At 44.2% G+C, this 19,635-nt stretch overlaps 1 protein-coding gene across 1 annotated transcript; it reads right to left on the bottom strand.

The window, feature by feature from the left end:
• Positions 1-16,323: 16,323 nt before the first annotated feature.
• On the bottom strand, positions 16,324-19,307 carry LOC127784955 (cytochrome P450 76M5-like). The gene is made up of 2 exons (XM_052312381.1): positions 18,367-19,307; positions 16,324-17,412 (listed from the first exon to the last, which is right to left on the bottom strand). Exons 1-2 carry the CDS (start codon positions 19,273-19,275, stop codon positions 16,789-16,791), a joined length of 1,533 nt encoding a protein of 510 aa, XP_052168341.1. The 5' UTR covers positions 19,276-19,307; the 3' UTR covers positions 16,324-16,788.
• Between the last annotated feature and the right edge of the window lie 328 nt (positions 19,308-19,635).

Consider the following 19,635-nt stretch of genomic DNA (forward strand, 5'->3'; position numbering starts at 1 on the left):
AGCCGGCCTCTTCCACCGGACGCGCCTCTCGCGCCAATCCGGCCTCCCTCCATCGGCCGCGCCTCTCGCGCCACGCCGGCCTCCATCTCCGCCGCCCGCGCCTCTCGCGCCGAGCCGGCCTCCGCTGCCATCAGCTGCGCTTCTCTGCGCCAAGCCGGTCTCCGACCCCTCCACCAAACGATGCCGCGCCGGCCAGATGCAGCCGTCTCCCACGCCCTCAGCTAGCCATCCGAGGCTGCCATGCCTCCGGTGACCGCAGAAACGGTCACCACCACCGCAGCCGCTGCTGCCGAAACACCCAGCCACCTCGCCGTCGCCATCCTCGCCTCGCACCCGACTTCTTCCCCGCCGTCGACGTCGCCACCGCCTCCACATTCACGGCAGCCGTCACCGCTGCCACCGCCTCCGTAAACCGCCGCTGCGCCGTTGCCCTCCACTAGCAAGCAGCTAGGAGTCACCCCGACGCTAGCAGGCACCGCAGCTGCTGCCGCCGCCGCCATCGGCAGTCACCATCGCCAGCCACCGCCGCCGCCGTCGCCAATCGCCATCGTCAACCATTGCCGTCGCCAGCTGCTGCTGCCGTCACAGCCGCACCGAGTTGGCGTGGATCTGGGATTTGCGCTGCCGTCGCTGCCAAGCCCCGCGCCGCTCGCCGCGTCGCACGGCCTCCCGCCATCGCCGACCGTCCCAACGATGGCATCGGACGCCGTCACCGGCCTCCCGCCACGGTTGCCGTCGCCGCACCGGCTCGGGCGCGCCAGCCCCCACCTCTCCTTGGCAGGCCGCAGCGTCGTCGCTTCCGGCCGGGAGGACGGCGGATCCCGCCGTCCCCCACGACTCCTGCCGGTGGGAGGACCAGATCCGGCCACGGGAGGGCTGGATCCATGCTTGGTAGCGCCGGAACTCGACGTTGTCGCCGTCGGCTCATTCTCGTCGTCGTCGCCTCACTCCCGTCGTCCGGTCTCGTCGACGCCCCAGCCGCCTTGACCACGAGCGAGGGAGATGGGAAGCCCCGCCGCCGCCTTCCTTGCCTCCGCCTGGCTTTGCCGGCGGCTACTCTGGTGGCGGTGAGGCTAGGGAGAGCAGGGGAAGGGAGGGGGCGGCGCAGCTTGAATCGCCGCCCGCGTTGCCCAGCTTATCACTTGACTATTAGCTAGGATCAGTATATTCCCACGTATTCTAACGTACACATGGATAATGGATTCATGGAAGTCTTGAGCTACCCCTGCGATCGCGCGAAAAGGAGAAAACGTGTACACGACTTCTCACTTCGACCAACATATGCAGTCGTTCGAGGGTAATATACTCCAGTCGTACTGTACTCCATATGATCGAGTTCTCCGTACCAAGTACCAACAGTATATGACTACTGTCGATCACACGAGGTAGCAGTGGGTAGGAAATCAATCAAAACCGCTGAGACTTGGGCCTGTTTGGTTGGTGTCACATTTTACCATAGTTAAGGTATGTTAATTTGATCAAATGTGGCTAGTGTTTGGTTTGTTTCTATAATTTTAGCATGACACACTTTCTATTCTTTTGGTTCAACTAGTCATAGACCCTTTTCTTAGCCAAAGTTTGCCACAAGTGTGGCCATCAAAATTTGAGCCACACAATTTACATCTTACCACAACTTTAGTTAAAAAACTATGGTAAATTAAGGTGGGCATCCAAACAGCCCCAAATTTATCGCGTGACGTGACGCCATACATGGCCATAATAATGGAATGCGTTTAATTAAGCGAGTTTAGGCCATGCTTTTGGTGTGAAAATGTTGACACGCCTTGACGGTACCGTCGTGCAAAATGGCAGAATCTTTCCCCCAAGTCTCTCGGCGTATCCTTGCAGCCTTGACGCACGCACGCACACACACATCCTCTTCTCGATCCGATCTCACGTCACGGGACCTGAAGAACTGGCCGTTTTCGGAGCGCAAAACACAAAAGAGAGAGATGGCCTTTCGCAAAGCCTTTCTGACCATACGGCAAAGCAACAGTGGACGCCTCCGGCAACAACAACAAAGCAACGCTATGACCATACGATGAAGGATGGTACAGCTCTCAGCGGTGTCTAGCTATAGCTGCTCATGAAGATCGAGTGCATCCTCATGGGAGAGTGGATCGATCGTTTCTCGCCCGTGTCTTTTTCTCCGTGTGGTTCAGTTGTTTCTCTAGTACTCCTATATTACCAGAGAACCAAGCAGCCGTTGCAATCAGCTTTTACATGATTGATGTGCAACAGAAGAGACGGCCAGTGATTGAGATTTGAGAGAACAAGCCGGCCGGGGGGTCGTCGTCGGCACATGGGCGCCCCTATCAGCACGCTGGGCAATAGGAGTCTCCTCTGAGGCAGCAGCAATAGTACTTCTACAACTAGTACTACTGTGAGGTGTGAAGGGATTTGTTTTCGTACGTATACGTGTGCTCGGTTAATGTGGGGGAATAGTTGATGTTGTACTGGTGGCACGGGGCTTGCTGCGGGAGGGGGAGGAGGGGGGGGGGGGGGGGGGGGGGGGGGGCGGGGCGTGAATGCATGCGTGTGTCGGCGCGCGCGCGACGGACGGAGTAATGGCGGATGCAGCGCGTAAATACGCCGTGCGTTGCTACGGTAACTGTCCTCTTCATCCGGTGATAATTGTCCTCATGATCCGGTCAGGAGCGCTCGGTTATGGCAAAGGTCAAAGGTCGACGCAGGCGCCGCGGAGAGGAGATCCCCTGAATCCGTCGGGAATTATGAAGCGGAGAGTACTGCTGTTGCCGTGCGCTAGTACTAGTGCCGCTAGTCTGTAACCATCCGTACAATCTACCGCGACTAGTACTAGCGTGGATAATAACGGTGGCGTTGATCCGCGGGGTGTGGATAGTCCAAACCGCGATTCACTTAACCGAACTAGGTAGTATACGTGCAAAAATGGATATTTTACATTTGAGTAAATTTTAAGAAACTACGTGTACGTTATCAATCTATCACAAAACTATAAATTTAGTATCGGTTTTATCATAGAGTTACAACTTTTACAACCTCAACATGTTATGAATATAAACTAAAAAAATATAGTTCTTTGATAACCTCATTAATGAATCTATAGTTTTGTGATACAATATTTTAAATCTGTAGTTTTGTGCTAAATCTAAAATTATGTGATACACAAATTTAAATCTATAGTTTTTACGATGGTTTAGTCAAAATATCTATAGCATTGTGAAATTTACTCTTTACATTTTAGTCTTCTTAAAATAAACTTATCTTACAAATGAAGCCATAAAAAACTTATTCAATTAATAGACTGTTTTCTCAGCACCAGTGATCTTGACGCCGAGGACTAATGCCTCGGAGCCAATGAAGCTTGAGGCCGACACCTCACCCTCTGCCAAAGCTAACTGAATGTGAATGGAATAAAATCGATAACATTGACGCCAAAGATCTATTTACAACTTTTTTGAAAAGGGTTAAAATGTTATATATTTTCTTACAAATAGGTTCACAGTACCGGTGTCATTGGCACTGCCCCTCTTCACATCGCTGACTTACTTCTGTAACAGTGTGAGTGTGGTGTCAATAACCCTGCCACTGAAAATGGGTCTATTTATGGAATATAAAGTTTTTTAATGTCTTTTTGTAAAATAATTTTTTAAAAAGGGCTAAATGTAAAAATTCCATATACGTGCAATGTCTCTGTCGTCGGTCAAACCGGTGTCTCAGGTCAGGCTTCGTAGGTTACTGAATGTTAGCACGAACCCAAAGCTGTGCGACATTTGCAGGGAGAGGAATCCGAACGAATCCAAAACAAAACGAACCAAAGCTGTGCGTGTGCGCCCGTGGCCCAGGACGACGAGCCGAGCCACTGCCCACTCCCACCTCCACCGTCCCTGGGCGGGCCCGCGTGTCGCCCCTCGGCCCGACACCACGCCAGGCGCAATCATTAGTACGGTCGAGTAACCACGCAATAATTTCCCGGTGATTGGGCCTGGTCCGCCCGGTTTTATAACTGGTTGGTTTTGGTTCCCCGAGCGACGCGATGCCGCGCACCGAGCGGAACGCCGTGTTTTCGCGATGAATCGGCGTGTTTTTCCCCACGATTCCGCTGCAATCTCACGCGGCGCGGCGGGGGGGAGGGGGATGGGAGGAGAATCCGATGGCCCAAAGCCCCGGCCCCGCGCGTACGCGCGCACACAACGCAATGAAACCACCCCCATGCATGCGCCGTGCCGCGTCATGACGAGCTATGGCTAGCGGTAGCACTCGATCGGTTCAGCGCGTGAGCGTGACTGCGTGAGCTATCGCAGGAGCAGCACCTGATCCGAGCCCCGATCCACCGGCCGCGTGCCGGATCACGGGCTCTTCCCACGCACAATGATGGCCCTAATTATGCCGGCGAGGACGGCGGGCGGCCCGGACGGGGAGGCGACGACGAAAGCGTCTGCATGCTACTGATTGCGTGGAGCTAATCGTAGTCTGCATGGGATGTTCACATGCGATGATTTGGTGCTCGTAAAGAGCTACAGGGTTGTCAGGATGGCGCTAACCAAATCATGGCGCCAATGAAAAACGGCCTTGAAACAAGGCGGTTTGGTTAAACAATGAGGGAGGAATGATTACTACAAGGGTCAAACGCACAAGGATTAGGAGGGAGTAGTAGTACAGACGAGCGTGCAGCGAAGCAATCATCTGGATCTCGCAGGAAAGGGGAAATTAAAAGGCAGTGGCAGAGGAAAGGAAAAACGAGAAGCAAAAACTTAGAGCAAAAGTTGACACCTTTTTCTCCCTTCTGACTTGCACTTAGCTTTGACCAAAGAGGTAATGGTATGGTAAAGCTCTTGTGTTAAGTGGAGCACCACACAGGGCATGCAGTGGCGCTGCATTCACGGCCTTTTTTCATTTATAGTGTAAAAAAGAGACTAGTTCTAACTAGATAAGGGTAGGCATGCACAAGGCTGTCCGGCGCTCTCAAAGATAATGGGAGTAGAATTGTAGTTGTGACATGGCCGAGACAGCATGCTGAAAAGAAATTGTAGTAGTATGATTGTTGAAGGTGCTCTGCGAAAAGATTCATGCCTGCACTTTTCCACCCCTCTATTCAAACTTTTCCTTTTTATGGAAAAGGAATAGGGCTTATGTACCTGTTGAAATTAAAAGGTTCTGTAATACAGTTCTTTTGTGTAAAGAATGTAGCTCTGTATTTTTTTTTCATCGACATCTGAATTTTCCATATTAGAAAGTACGTACTTAAATCTAGCTTCTTTTCTGATTTTCGATTTCTGTTTGCATGCTTCCCATGCTTATAAACGGTACTTATTACATGCAAAAAAAATATGTAAAATTTTCTTGGCATACTTCAACCACCTGCTTGTCAGCTGTCACATTACTGATTACTGTGCATAATGTACATGTCATCCAAAAGTCTGGATGAACAACCATGGCGGTTCTGCTGATCGACCACAGGTCCACAGGGTTATCTTTTAGGCTATGCAACAGCACAAGTCTGGTAGCTTTGCCCGGCCTTTTGCTCTGAGTCGGACAGGCAGCCAGTACGCTGTTCAAAGCCTTGTAGGCAAAAGCAGAGGAAGAGAAAGAAAAAAAAACAACAACCAAACTACTGTTCCATCATCTCACTCATCTGCGAAAACGTCCCACTCATCTGCGAGAAATGTCCCAGGACCCCAGCGTGCCATGTATGGTTGGGTGCAAGCAAAAGCTCAGCAAGACGCCCTGCGCCAATGTACTTGTGTGTTTCGCCGGTCTGTCCGGTTATTAGGTTGCGAATCGCGATGCTTTGATGATGTTTTTTTTCTTAGCCACGGAATGAAAATGGAGAGGAAAGACAAGCGAGAAAGGCCTTGTCACTTTCTTCTGCACCTAACGCTGCTGATCATGATCATGATCATGATCATGATGATGACATTGTCATGGACGAGGAGATCGCGAATCTGGAGTAAATCCACAATGCTTAGCGAGTAATCATGGAGGAGATCATGGCGATTGGGCTTTCGCCGCGAATTTTGCGATTAGTCGTGATCGGTGGGCGACAGAGAAATTTTGAGACAAAGTTAAGCGCAGAGAGTGACGGGGATTCGCACGGTGCACCGCAGTTGAGCGAATGTGTGAAAAAGATGAACATTTATTTCGACTAAACACCGGTCGCTTTCCATTATTTACTGCTTTTCCAGTACCTTGATGTCCAGCGTGCAAGTTTTTCGTTTTCTGCTAGTACTTCGGAAATGCAGAAATTTCGAGTTTTCGATCAAACAAACAGCTTATGTTTTCTAGCTACCGTTTGTAACGCAGTGAATTCCATCTACTGAGGCCCATGAAATTAGCTTATTTTTTCCCGTGAATTCCATGAAATTAGCCCATGGAATTAGCTTCCTAAACTTGGAATAAGTTCACCAGAGGTCCCTCAACTTAACAACGAGATTTTTAAGATCCCTTAACCACAAAGCCAGAAACGTATACCTCTAAACTTACACAAACCGTGCACTCAAGATCCTATGGCAGTATATATATATATATATATATATATATATATATATATATATATATATATATATATATATATATATATATATATATATATATATGGTTTCGCTGACATGACATCCTAGTCAGTAAAAAATAAAAATAAAAAAGTAGTGTGGGGCCCACATGCCTGCTGCACATTTTTTCTTCTCCTTCTCTTCTCTTCTTCAGTGAGGGACGCCGGTGGCCGGTGGGTGGAGCAGCGATGGGGGGGGGGGGGGGCGCGAGCACGGCGGTGGGTGGGCAGAGCAACACCATCCTATTCGTGCTCCTCCCCTTCATCGGAAGCGAGCGAAAGGCGAAGCAAGTAGGGGGCAGCGACAGAGCGGCGGTGGGCGAGCACGGCAGCGGGGTGGCGGGCTGGTGGTTTGCTGCCAGATTGCGCCACGGCGGAAGAGGGGGAGAGACCCAGCCGGCGGCGGAGCTGGGATGGAGGCGGCGGGAGAGAGGGAGAGAGAGGCGGTCATCGCGACGACGGCGGCTAGAGAGGAGGAAAGGTGGCGACTGGCGCGATAACGAGTTTGGCGGCGGAGAGGAAGGATATGGGGAGGCCGGTGAGCGGGGTGTAATGCCGGCAAGCGCGAGTGGAGAGGGAGACGACGAGGAGGTCGGCGAGCTCTCGGAGAGGGAGGAGTCGAAAGCCGTGCCGCTCCTCTCCCCCGCTGCCGTGCCATGCGCCACTCCTCTCCTCTCTCCTACTGCACACTGCTCCTCTTCGCCGCAAAGCTCACCATCGTGCCGACCACCTCCTCTCTCGCCGCTACCGTCGCGCCATCCGAGCTCGCCGTCACGCCGGCCGCCTCCTCTCCTTTTCTCCCGCCGCTGCCGTCACGCCGGCCGGCTCTCTCCCCCTCTCCCGCTGTCCCCGCTCCACTGCCGGCCACCTCTCTCCCCTCTACCGTCGTGCCCACTTGAGAGAATCGGGAGAGAAGAGAAGAGAAAAAGAAAAGAAAGGAGAAATGTGGGGCCACACCATTTTCTCTCACTTACATGTAGGCCCCACATTTTTATTTTACTTATTTTGCTGACTAGGATGCCACGTCAGCGAAACGCGCCGGCTATACTACCTCGGGACCTTTTTTAGACGGTTTTACATGGTTTAGCGGTAAACATTTCTGATATTGTGGTTAGGGAACCTCAAATAGACTCGGCGTAAAGTAAAGTTGAGGGATGACGGGTGAACTTATTCCCCTAAACTTCCGAGTCTGTAAGCCCATTTTCTCGAATCACAAAATGTACAATTTTAGATGGGCCTTTTCGTTTGAAAGGCTCCATTGTCGAGAAGCAGTGTAATTTGCAAGGCCCAAAGGCCGAATATTGGTCCATGGTTTCGTCCTAGCCCAAACGAATTAGAGCAGTGTCAGTCTGAACGTGTCCTCGCGTGCACGATCGAGTCCAAATTTAGAAATCGCGTCCCGGTTAATATCAGAACGGAAGGAATTAAACCCCAGGTCATATGCAGCAGAAAATCCAGATCATTTCCATTTCGTTTCCGAGGTATAGCCAGCATGGATTTTTACATTTTAGGATTGGCTACGGTACTACTACTACTCCGTACTATTTTTAACAACATGGTGAGGTAACCCGGGTTCATGTGTAATTGAACCTAGACCGGCGCATCACTCCTAGCAGCTCCTTTCCAGTTGAGCTAGAAACGCCGTACCTCCGTCCTAAAATATTACTTCCTCCGTTTCTAAATATTTGACGCCGTTAATTTTTTTAAACATATTCGACCGTTCGTTGTATTCAACTTTTTTTTAAATATGTAAAACTATATACATACATAAAAGTATATTTAACAATAAATCAAATAATAGGAAAAAGAATTAATAATTACTTAATTTTTTTAATAAGATGAACAGTCAAACATGTTAAAAAAAAGTCAACGACGTCAAATATTTAGGGACAAAGAGAGTACAAGGATGGGTCACTATGAATCTGGACGGATGTTTTGTCTAGATTTGTTGTATTAGGATAAGTCTATTTTTTTTAAAAAAAATTGCAATATTTTGGGATAGAAGTTTTGTCTAAATATGTTATGTTAGGTTGACTGCAATTAATCTTAATTGTAGCACCTGTACGACAGAGAAAAAACAGGTCACCTGCTGGCTGTAATATTTTTTATTTAATTTCATAGTGATAAAATAGCATACTGTTATATCTGTTAATTCCATAGTTTTATGAGTCCACTCTAACATTGTCGTCTTAAAAGGAACTTGGTCTTTCCGTCCTCCGAATTTGTAACGGCTGCGAGATTAATATTAATATTATTCATATTGCTCTAAAAATCATGAATATGAATATAATAATACTCCAAATAAATTGTTTCAACATTACACCATACAAAAAATTTAAAAAGATTCTAAAGTTGTTGAACAAGAGCAACTCCTAGGAGATTTTTAATTTGGACGTCGTCAAATTTGCTCTCTTTGTTCTATTTGCTCCATGTTTTTTAAATTTAACTAATTTGATTTGGTCACCTTTGGCCTGATGTTACGAAAATCTTTTAAATGAAACGAACTGGAATTTTTTTCACAAACAATTTAATTGTTGTAAGATGCATTACAGAAACAATAAAGAAATAGTTGGTTATTCCTATGTTAATATTAATGAATATATATACATAGACCATAGAAAATCACAATATTTTCAACAATAAATAAAGTGCATCTAATATTTAATCCATATTGCTCCCGCGTGTCAAACTCGAGAAGAAAGACATCCCATACATCATTGGCGCATTTACTGTCTAATCATGAAATTCCCGCCATACTAAAAACGGAAAAGACCAAGTGTGCAATTAGTATGCCTACTACATTCAATCCGTCTAACTCTCGGCATATTAAAAAAGATAGAGATCATGTGTTACTCCCACACCACATTTGCAATGTAGCCAATGAAACTATATCGTCTAACTCCCGCCATAATAACAAAGATAGAGATTGTGTGTTACTCCCACACAACATTTGCAATGTATCCAATGAAACTATATCGTCAAAATTAAAACCTAACTAACACGTCTTTTTTCTGGTTCTTTACGTAATACATATTAAACTCGTGTTTGAAAGCGAATGTGGTGGCTCCTTCAACTTTCGCAATATGTTTCTACTTGTCAGACAACATATTAGATAATTTTTCAGTACACACGCTATACTGCAATTAACAAAGCTGCCAAGTTAAACAAAACCTTGAATATTTCTTTTATTCAGTAACATTCCTTTATTTTAATATTTGTGTGGGATACTTCAATATATTTCTAATAAATTGAGAAACAAAATTGATTCTAATTTGTTGAGATTTGCAACGAGAGGCAGAAAAGGCTACAAAGGAAACATTGGAAACCTTCCTGTTTATGCCGTTCACTCGATCGTTCTCATCACCAAACAGCTGGAACTAAACGTTGTTCAGCGCCTCATCACCACCTCCATGTAAATTTCCCCATATAAACCCCCCCTAAACCCCCACATTGTACTCCCATATCAATCTCCTTCTTGTCTCATTTCCTCAGGTCGTCTCTTGGTAGTTACCAATTCACACCGGGAGAGGATGAAGATGGAGTCCTCGAACCAGGTAATCCAAGATCCTCACGCTCCTGATAAGCCTTTTTGGATGAATCATACATCTACTCCTCTCTATATGCTATTGTGTTTGCTTTTGCTAACCGGGAGAGACATCACAACGCAGGGAAAGAGGAAGGTGAGGGACTTTGATCTGAACAAGGAGCCCAGCCCAGATCCAGTGAGTCCCAAGGCTAACTGCACTGCTGCAAGTTCATTGGTTAATCCTTTTTTTTTCTTCTCTTGTTTGTGAAAAAGATCTCCTAGATTCTTCTTCTTCTTTTTTTTTAATTTTGTTATGCTTTGCTTTTGGTTTACCTCTTTTGTAAATATTTATGAATCCTAAGATAAAGTAGTTGACTAACTATTAGTTGATGATATAGATCTGTATTACCGCTGAAAAACAAATATAGATCTGATTTTTTTTCATTCATCTTGTTGAAATTAATTTGAAGTTCATGTAGATTAGCCTACACTCAAATTAATTACTTCGTTTCATATGGTAAGTCACTTTGAGTTTGTTTTAAATCAAAGCTCTTAATATTTGACCAAGTTAATAAAATAATATATAGCAATAATTTCAACACAAAATAAATTTACTATAAAAATGTAATCAATGATGGATTTAATGAGACTAATCTGGTGTTGTAGATATTGCTATATTACTTGATCAAACTTGAAGAGATATTTGACTTACAACAAATCCAAAATAACTTATAATATGAAACGAATAGAGTACTTTATTTTCATATTCATTTTATGTTAAATTTGGATTTCATATAAATTTCTCTCACGTGGAAATCTTCTATTATTATATACTAAAAGTCCATTAAATATTCTATCACACTCCTAAGCTGACTAGCACTCCTGCAAACGCTTCTAAGCCGCCATGTGTAATATAACAAACTAGAGAAATCTAGCCATCGAGTTTCACTTCAAATGGTGGATCCGTACTTTTATACCAGTAGATAAGATATAGGAAATAATTGGCTAATCACACCTTCCAAATACCGAGTATACGGACGCCCTCCAAAACTGTAGTTGCATACCGCGGTCAACACCGGTCAACAGCAAGGTAAGACAGACAGAGCAGCTAGCTGGATGGAAAGCTCCGAACTTTTCATGGCATTTTCGTTGTGTTCCTTTGCATCTATATGATTTTGCAAAATGGATATAGAGGAAGACAGACACATGACATGTGACAGATGGTAGTGGTACGAGAGGGTGTGTAAATTTTAACCAATATTAAATTGGAACCAACTTCAAATGACATATAAGAAAACCAACAAGTTTTAGTGGCATATAAGAAATTCTCTTAGAAAAAACAGATACAAATATAGATCTGAAATTGTGTGGGAGACACATTTCTCTTAGAAAAAGAACAGATATAAATATGGATCTGAAATTGTGTAGAAGACACATTTATCTTGTTTAAATTAATTTGAAGTTCATGTAGATTAACCCACACTCAAATTAATTATTTGATCTTTACGTTAGTTCATATGTTAAATTTGGTTTTTATATATACATCTCTCTCATGTGGAAATTGAATCTTAAATGCAGGTACCTGTAAACGCGGGGAAGGAGGCTGAGGGCAAGAATGTAATCAAGCAGGCTGACAATGCCTTGGTAGAGAAGAGGTAAGGATGCCTCTTTTTTAAACTTTTGAAGGCATGAATAACTATATTTTTAGATTAGATGAAGGAAATATATAGGAAATAAAGACACGATTAGTAGATATTATATTAATTGGTTCATGGTTAACTTTGTGTAACGTAAAAAAAAGATGCACAGCTAGACAAGTGTGGCAGACACACTTCACGCATTTAACCAAACATATTTTGATTATGTTTTTTTTGTGGATAATACATATATATTTGGTTATGTGAGTATATCTATGTGTCCTGTTTTCTATGATCTTGCATTATACATGTATGTTTTGTTTTAATTTTTTTGCACTAGCTAGCAATGTCCATTTCGTAGACACAGAGACTTACGTACAGTACATTGTCAAGGTAAACCTAGAATATATTTCACTTCGGCAAGTGCACCGATCATGCATGATTACGTGTCTTAAATTATTAGAAGATTTCACCTCTTTTTCATATACACGGTCTTGTGCCTATACATGTGTTGTTCAATTTTTACAGTACTAGCTACTAGTTGCAAATTTATTAGCCCAGAGAAAAAGTACTACCAGCGAAAAAATACATTGTTTAGTTAATAACGCTACTAGTTATATACTTATATTATGTTCTCACGATTGATGTATTTTAGAATAATACAACGAACTTGGAGAAAATGTTATGAATATTCGACAAAGCTATAATTACGTTATATATATATATATATATGTATATATATATATGTATATATATATATATGTATATATATATATATATATGTATATATATGTATATATATATATATGTATATATATATATATATATATATATAGATATATATATATATATATATATATATATATATATATATATATATATATATATATATATATATATATATATATATACAAGGCACATGCACAACACAACAATGTATATATGATCTCTCACCAATAATCTGATCAGTGCATTTGATTATATGTTCTAAAAAAAGTGTACTAGTATTTGATTATACATATATATATCAGTAATCATTTGCTAGAGCCAAATTGTTTAATTTGAGTATATCAATGATCACAGTTGCTGGTACCGAGAACTCCGCTACACACACATACTTCTCGTACTAATATATGGTTGATTAATTTTTACCCCTACTAATGTCCATACTCTTATGCAAATCTTTGATCTGGTAGTGCTGCCGATGAAGAACAGCCGGCGGTCGTCTTGCTGCCGACAGAGGAACGTCGGAAGTGCACAAGATACAGACGCGGTTCATCGACGACCAGACGGCGTTGTAGGGAGGACGCACACCCGGCTACCGCATGTGCCTGAAGCACATCACCGAGAGCCGCGAATGCTTGCGAAGGTGGCGGCAGCTGAAGAAGAAACTGCTCAAAGCTAGCGCCGCCGAGTCCGAGACCGCCGTCGTGTCGACCAAGACGGTGGCAGGAGGAGGAGGCCGGAAAGATCAGGTGGCCTCCACGGCGATGGCTTCTGCATCGGCTAGTAGTAGTAGGCCAATCCTGAACGGTGCGACGAAGAAGAAGAGGATGGCCGTGCCAACCTCCGGTGAGGATGCAACCGGAGGATCGTCATCGGGCGGTGAGAGCAGTACTAACTCATCGTCGCCGGCACCGGCACCGGCGCTGGCGCCGTAGGAGTATAGTTTGTTCGTCTCGTCGAGCTACTTGCCAACTGAAGCAGGTAGCTAGTGAGTGGTGACTAGCGACGGCAGCTGAGGACATTGGCCAGCAGTGCTTGGACGTTTATCTTATGGGTTTTGAACTTTCGATTCCATCGATGATTACTATGTTTTTATTTTCTTTCCTGTAAACTTTCGGTTTTTATTCTATAGAAATATTTTATTTGATTTTTTGGAATGGATTAGAGCATCACCAACAGATTATCTATAATTTTCTCTTAAAAAATTGTTTTTGGGTTTCCTAAATTGAAAATAGGAAGTGAAAAAACTCCTCCCTCCAACAGATAGCCTAAATTCAATCTCCAAAACTTAAAAGTGGGCCCTTCTGTTAAACTACCAAGAGAAAATTCCGTTTTTTTCTTTCACACGCAGAAATATCGTATCTCCCACGCGCGGGAACGAAGGAGAGAGGCGGGATTGCGTGATTGGGAGCGACTTTCACGCCCGCATATAAACGGAGCGAGGAATCGGGGGAAGGGAACTCCAAAACTCGGGTAGGAGAGTAGGGGATCTGTTGGAGCTGATTTTTGGACTAAAATCCTTCAAAATTAGTTTTGGGAATCATATAGTTAGACTGTTGGTGATGCTCTTACTACATAGTATTATCTATTTTGCAGTCAAATTAATATATATTTTTACTTCCAAACAACGCTGACAATAAAACCATGACCACATGTCGTCCATATTTTTTTATAAACCTTATCATACTTGTGGTGGCCACACATTATGCGGTTAATTAACAGAAGTTTATGGACAACAATTTACTGACAGGAGTGGTGTCCTTATAAAAAATCGCTCACAGATGTATCGTGAAATAATGTCAAATGCTAGAACAATTTTAGTGCATACACACAAAATTAATGATGAAGACAACAAGGAGGATATGGAGGGTAACGAGAAGGAAAATAGTGATGACAACTGAACATGCTTAATTTAAAATGAAAAAGATATAGTATGCATATAATTGGCTTAAAAAGTACTATCATGGTATCATGGCATCATGAACTTATTTAGTTTCATAAGTTTATTTTAATAAACAACAATAGTTGAGGTTTCAAAAGCTTGACTAAATCTTGTTGTAAACGTCAAATATATATTTATAACTAGGAGTATCTATGTACTATATATACACTTCTGCTATGAACTCAAAATTATAATTAGAAGTTTATCCTTGATTGGACATTAGATTAACTATATGTGTTCACAACACAAATTTCTTGCAAAATTGCAGGGTGCACTTTTGATTTGTGAAGATTGACCACTTCAAAAGCTTATGCATTTTTCTTATATATGTCTTCATATTGTTAAGTTGGATAACAAGTTCGATAGCAACCTAATGAAGAAAATACTGAGCGTCATTGAAGTATTCGAGCTTTGCAAGAAGAAAGAACAAACGTACCAGAAAATTACAACAAATATGCTCGAGCAAATGCAAGGCCGAGAAAAATGTTGTATGACCCTTGGGAGTTGGGAGGAATATAATGTTGACCTCGACATGGAGACAGATGATGAAGAAGACGGTGATAACGATTCAGATGGAGGAAATAATGAAAACTAAGCATACAAGGAAAATATCAGTACTATGTAACAAGAACAAACTATTTGTATAAAATAATACTCTCCATTATACACAATTGTGCTACAAATCTAAAATTCCAAATAGATAATCTTACTTGCTACCCTTGATAGAACACTGCAGATGTTGTGTATGACCTAAAACACCAATTTCTTGTATCTTGAATCCAAAATCAAACTATTTATAGAATTGTCATAAATGATATGTCGAGGCACCATCTTATACATTTTTTTAGGATAATGTAAAACTTGGTTGTTGTGTCAAAGATGCACAAAACCCAACTGTCATGTTATTACAGTCATTCGACAAATAGTGGAAAAACCAGAACAAAAGTAACAACAAGTTTTCAACAATAAAACAAAATGACAAATTTCAATGCAATCGATCTAGAGCCCTTCACATATTTATGTGAGTTGAACATCTGCAAAGTTACCTCCAATTTACAGCTTTGTTGGAATAGCCACTGAATGACAATCCTTCCTTTCGCTACTAAAAAGAAATAATTTAGCGTTGTCATATGTTGAACCTAAAATCATGCATGGAATTATATTCTAGGAAACTCAAATAGTCTTCAATTCGGCATAAACAAGAAAAAAAATCTCCTTAATAGAGTTTTAAAACATAGCAATCTATGAGATCGATAAAAACATAGAAGCACACATGTAATTTTTCTAACTAAAGACACATCACTAGACGAGTGAGGAAATGATGGATTAAATGTTGTCTTCATATTAGGTGTAAATGGCAATCATATACTACATAATGATATGAAACTGCTAGGATGGCTATCATTGGTTAGCCATACTACATCATATATCTTGCTCACTCTTCTCGTTTCCATATTCTTATAAAAAATGTTTCAATTCTTAAACATGTGCAAGAAACAAATTGTTTCAACTACTATTTGACTCTATTGATATTTCAAGTTGATTTTTCCCTTCGATGTTTAGCCATTGGGACCCTATGTAACGGATTGTTAGTGTTGCAATTAATATTTTCTGAATGTTGTACGTATTTCAAATGTTTGATATGAGTTGAAAAATTTTAACAAATGATGAAACATCCTTGATTTTCTTTTGCTTTGGATCGAGCGTCTTGTAGTAGTGCTCTACTATTATTGTGACAACTACCATTGTTTGTTTTATTATATTATGTAGAAATTTTTTTTCCTAATTGTTGAGTCAAATAATGTTTTGTTAAAAAAAATCAGGACTTAAATTTGTTTTCAACATTTGCTGATGGAGTTAAAATGGTCCAATAAAATGGATTGAAGTCCAAAAGGTGTACTTTGTCAAATGGACCCCTGAGTCTGGTACGCACAAACAGGTTTCGCAATATCGATCAACATCACCCTTTTTGGCTTAAATTTGTTTATTTAACCATATAAACACAATATACATACCCAATCAATCACCATAGGCTTCAACTTCATGTGGCCCGACAAGTTTTGTTCCATTCGTGACAGGACACAGGTTCCATTTTAGCCTTGTAACTTTGTCGCCCACTCTATCACCATCATTCATCAAACTTTGAATGGATAAACTACTGGCCTGATTTGAGATTTGTATGTAGTACTAAAATACTTTATCTGTTTTATATTATAAGATTTTTTTAGCATTGTCCACATTCATATCTAGATTCATTAACATCTATATAAATGTGGACAATATTAGAAAGTTTTATAACCTAAAACGGAGATAGTATATTTCATTCATCTAAAATCATTTATATTTTGAGGCGGACGAAGCAATTCTAAATCACCCCCAGCTGGATCGATCGATCTGCCTCTTAACCGACACGGGCAGAATCGCATCACGGGCGCGCTGGCACCGGCACCGGCACGGCCTTGAGCGGCGTGACCATGTTGAGCGACGTGCCGAACCGGCCCCTGACGTCGACGTCGCACGGCCGCATCCCGCCGGGGAGCCGCCACTCGAACGCGTGGAGCAGCGACGCCAGCACCAGCGTCACCACCCTCGTCGCCATCGGCGTCCCCGGGCACGCCCTCCTCCCCGCCCCGAACGGCATGAACTCCAGCATCTCGCCGCCGCGGAACGACCCGCCGGCCGCGACGAAGCGCTCCGGCTCGAACTCCTCCGGGCGAGGCCACGACGCCGGGTCGCGCATGATGGACCACACGTTGACGATCACCTTGGTGCCCCTGGGCACCGCGTAGCCGCCGACCGCGGCGCCGTCGGCGACGGCCTCGTGCGGCATCAGCAGCGGGCTCGGCGGGTGCAGCCGCATGGTCTCCATCACCACGGCGCTCAGGTACGGCAGCCTGCCGATGTCCGACTCGTCCGGGTGCGGCTTCGCGCCCAGCGAGTCGCGCAGCTCGGCGCGCGCCCTCGACATCGCCGCCGGGTGCCGGAGCAGCTCCGCCATCGCCCACTCCACCGTGATCGAGTTCGTGTCTGTCCCGGCGGTGAACAGATCCTGCAGGCCACGTACCAAAACGTGTTACTAGTTACTACTGCTTGCCAACTTCAAATTTTTATTAAAAAAAATTAAAAATCTGACAGCTTTGACTTAGGAACATGTACATACTCCCAGGGTGTGATTGGCAAATGGGATATGGGTGTGTTTGACAAATGATATATGAAAGGTGGGATTGGGAAAGGGAAATGGATAAATGGCTAGGATTAAATGAGGTGTGAAGAATGAATGGCTAGGATGTAATACTGCTCTTTGAAGGGTCGGATATTATTTCCCAATCTCATTTGCCAAACAAAACATTACTGTTAAAAAAAAACTCTAACATCGATAAGAATAAGACATCATCTAGGGTGACAATGAATGCAGTTGTCTAAATTCGTTGTATTAGGTGATATTTTATCCTTACTCAGGGTGAGGCTTTTTTAGGTTGACTGGAATAAGCAAATTGTACATATGCATGCATGCATCCGTTGAATAAATTAACAAGTGGTTTTGCAATTTCTGGATCATACTTTGTACTGTTCGAAAAGTAAACAACGCCAGTTCGGTCAAAATTGATCAGCTCCTCCATACTGCTGTCAAGGTCAATAGATCTATAGAAGATTTGATCGCTGCTAAGAAATTTCAGAACCGGAAGTTTGGATAGCAATAGTTCTAACTAGTCCAAAAGTCTGAAGATGTAGACAGAAGATTTGATCGCTGCTAAGAAATTTCAGAACCGGAAATTTGGATAGCAATAGTTCTAAGTAGTCCAAAAGTCTGAAGATGTAGAATTTTGAATGGATAAAATTTTCAATGACGTTGCACCAGTATTCAGTATTCAGTGAGCTAATGGGATTCAATCCAGATCATTACTGCTCACTGACTTATGGACCCGAGGGTCTGTGGGGCCCATATGTCAGTGAGCACTACTGTGAGGACGCTCGCTCTAATGGATTAAGCTTATACGCTTACCCCAAGAAAGGTCTTGATAGTGTCAAGGCTGAGCTGATCAGCTGAGTGAAGCTGAAGTAGCACGTCCAAGAAATCCTCCTTCCTTTCGCCTTCGCCGCCGGCGTTCTGACGGCGGCTGATGATCTCGTCGAAGAAGTCATGGAACTTCCTGATATGCACGGCGGTTCGCCGCCGGCGGCCCTGCAGGTCCAGCGCGGCGAGCACGGGGAAGAGGTCGGACAGGTTCGGCTTGGTGGCCTCCTCGACCGTGTCCCTGACGAGCATCTCCAGCTCCTGCGCCCGGTCGGAGCTCAGGTCGGCGACGTCCTCGGAGAAGAGCACGTTGGAGACGAGGTTGATGACCGCCGAGAACACGACGCGCCCGACGTCCACGGCCGCCGCCTCCTCCTCGCCGGCGCCGGCGGCGTGCCCTCGGAGGTGCTCGACCAGCTCCCTCACCTTCGCCTCCCGCACGGCGCGCGTCGCGTCGAGCCCGCGCGCGGAGAAGAGGTGGTTGGTGCACACAGCGCGGAGGCGCTTCCACAGCGCGCTGCTCCCGGGGAGCCATACGATGGACCTCTCGTGGGTGCCGAGCGCGCGGGCGGCGTCGCACACCGCCCGCGCCGCGAGGACGTGGTCGTACCTCTGCAGGGCGTCGCGCGCCGCCGCGGCGGAGGAGGCGACCACGGCGGTGGCCGTGCCGAGCTTGAGCGACATCACGGGGCCGTGCTCCTCGGCGAGCCTCGCCAGCGCGAGGTGCAGCTCGCCCCGGAGGTCGAACACGTTGCCGAGGAGGAGGACGGGGGTCGGGCCCGGCGGCCGCCGCGCGGCGATCTTGGGGTGGCCGTTCTTGGTGGAAACGAAGACTTTGTAGAGGAGGCAAGAGGCGAGCGAGACGTAGAGGAGCCATAGGATGGTTGAAGCTTCCATTTTTTCGTTCTCTTCGGATGATATTGCTGCTCGTTAAGCAGACAAAGCCGTATGGCCTTGTATATATAATGGCGTGAAACGCTCTTTTCTGCGGGGCCAGCGACAAACACTGGCCTACGTTCCATGAAGAGTAAGGAAGAGAGAAGACAAGAACGTTTTTGCATGTCACCTAAAAAGCCATCAAAAAAATTTAAAAATAATAATAAGATCGATCATATGTGATATAACATTGTACGAGCATACAAATTTATGTTCAACTTATATGAGAAGAGACGAAAATAACGAAATTGACTTTAAATAGAATATGTTATTTTTAGTTTAATTTGTTGTTTTTTTTCTAATTGTATTGGTTGAATTTGA

Source organism: Oryza glaberrima, chromosome 9, assembly GCF_000147395.1.
Source record: "Oryza glaberrima chromosome 9, OglaRS2, whole genome shotgun sequence".
NCBI classification, from domain to species: domain Eukaryota; kingdom Viridiplantae; phylum Streptophyta; class Magnoliopsida; order Poales; family Poaceae; genus Oryza; species Oryza glaberrima.

Coding starts and splice junctions, on each gene's coding strand:
- LOC127784955 (XM_052312381.1), bottom strand. CDS start 19,275: ATGGAAGCTTCAACCATCCTATGGCTCCTCTACGTCTCGCTCGCCTCT. Junction 17,413..18,366: donor CTATCAAGACCTTTCTTGGG/GTAAGCGTATAA, acceptor CGTGGCCTGCAG/GATCTGTTCACCGCCGGGAC.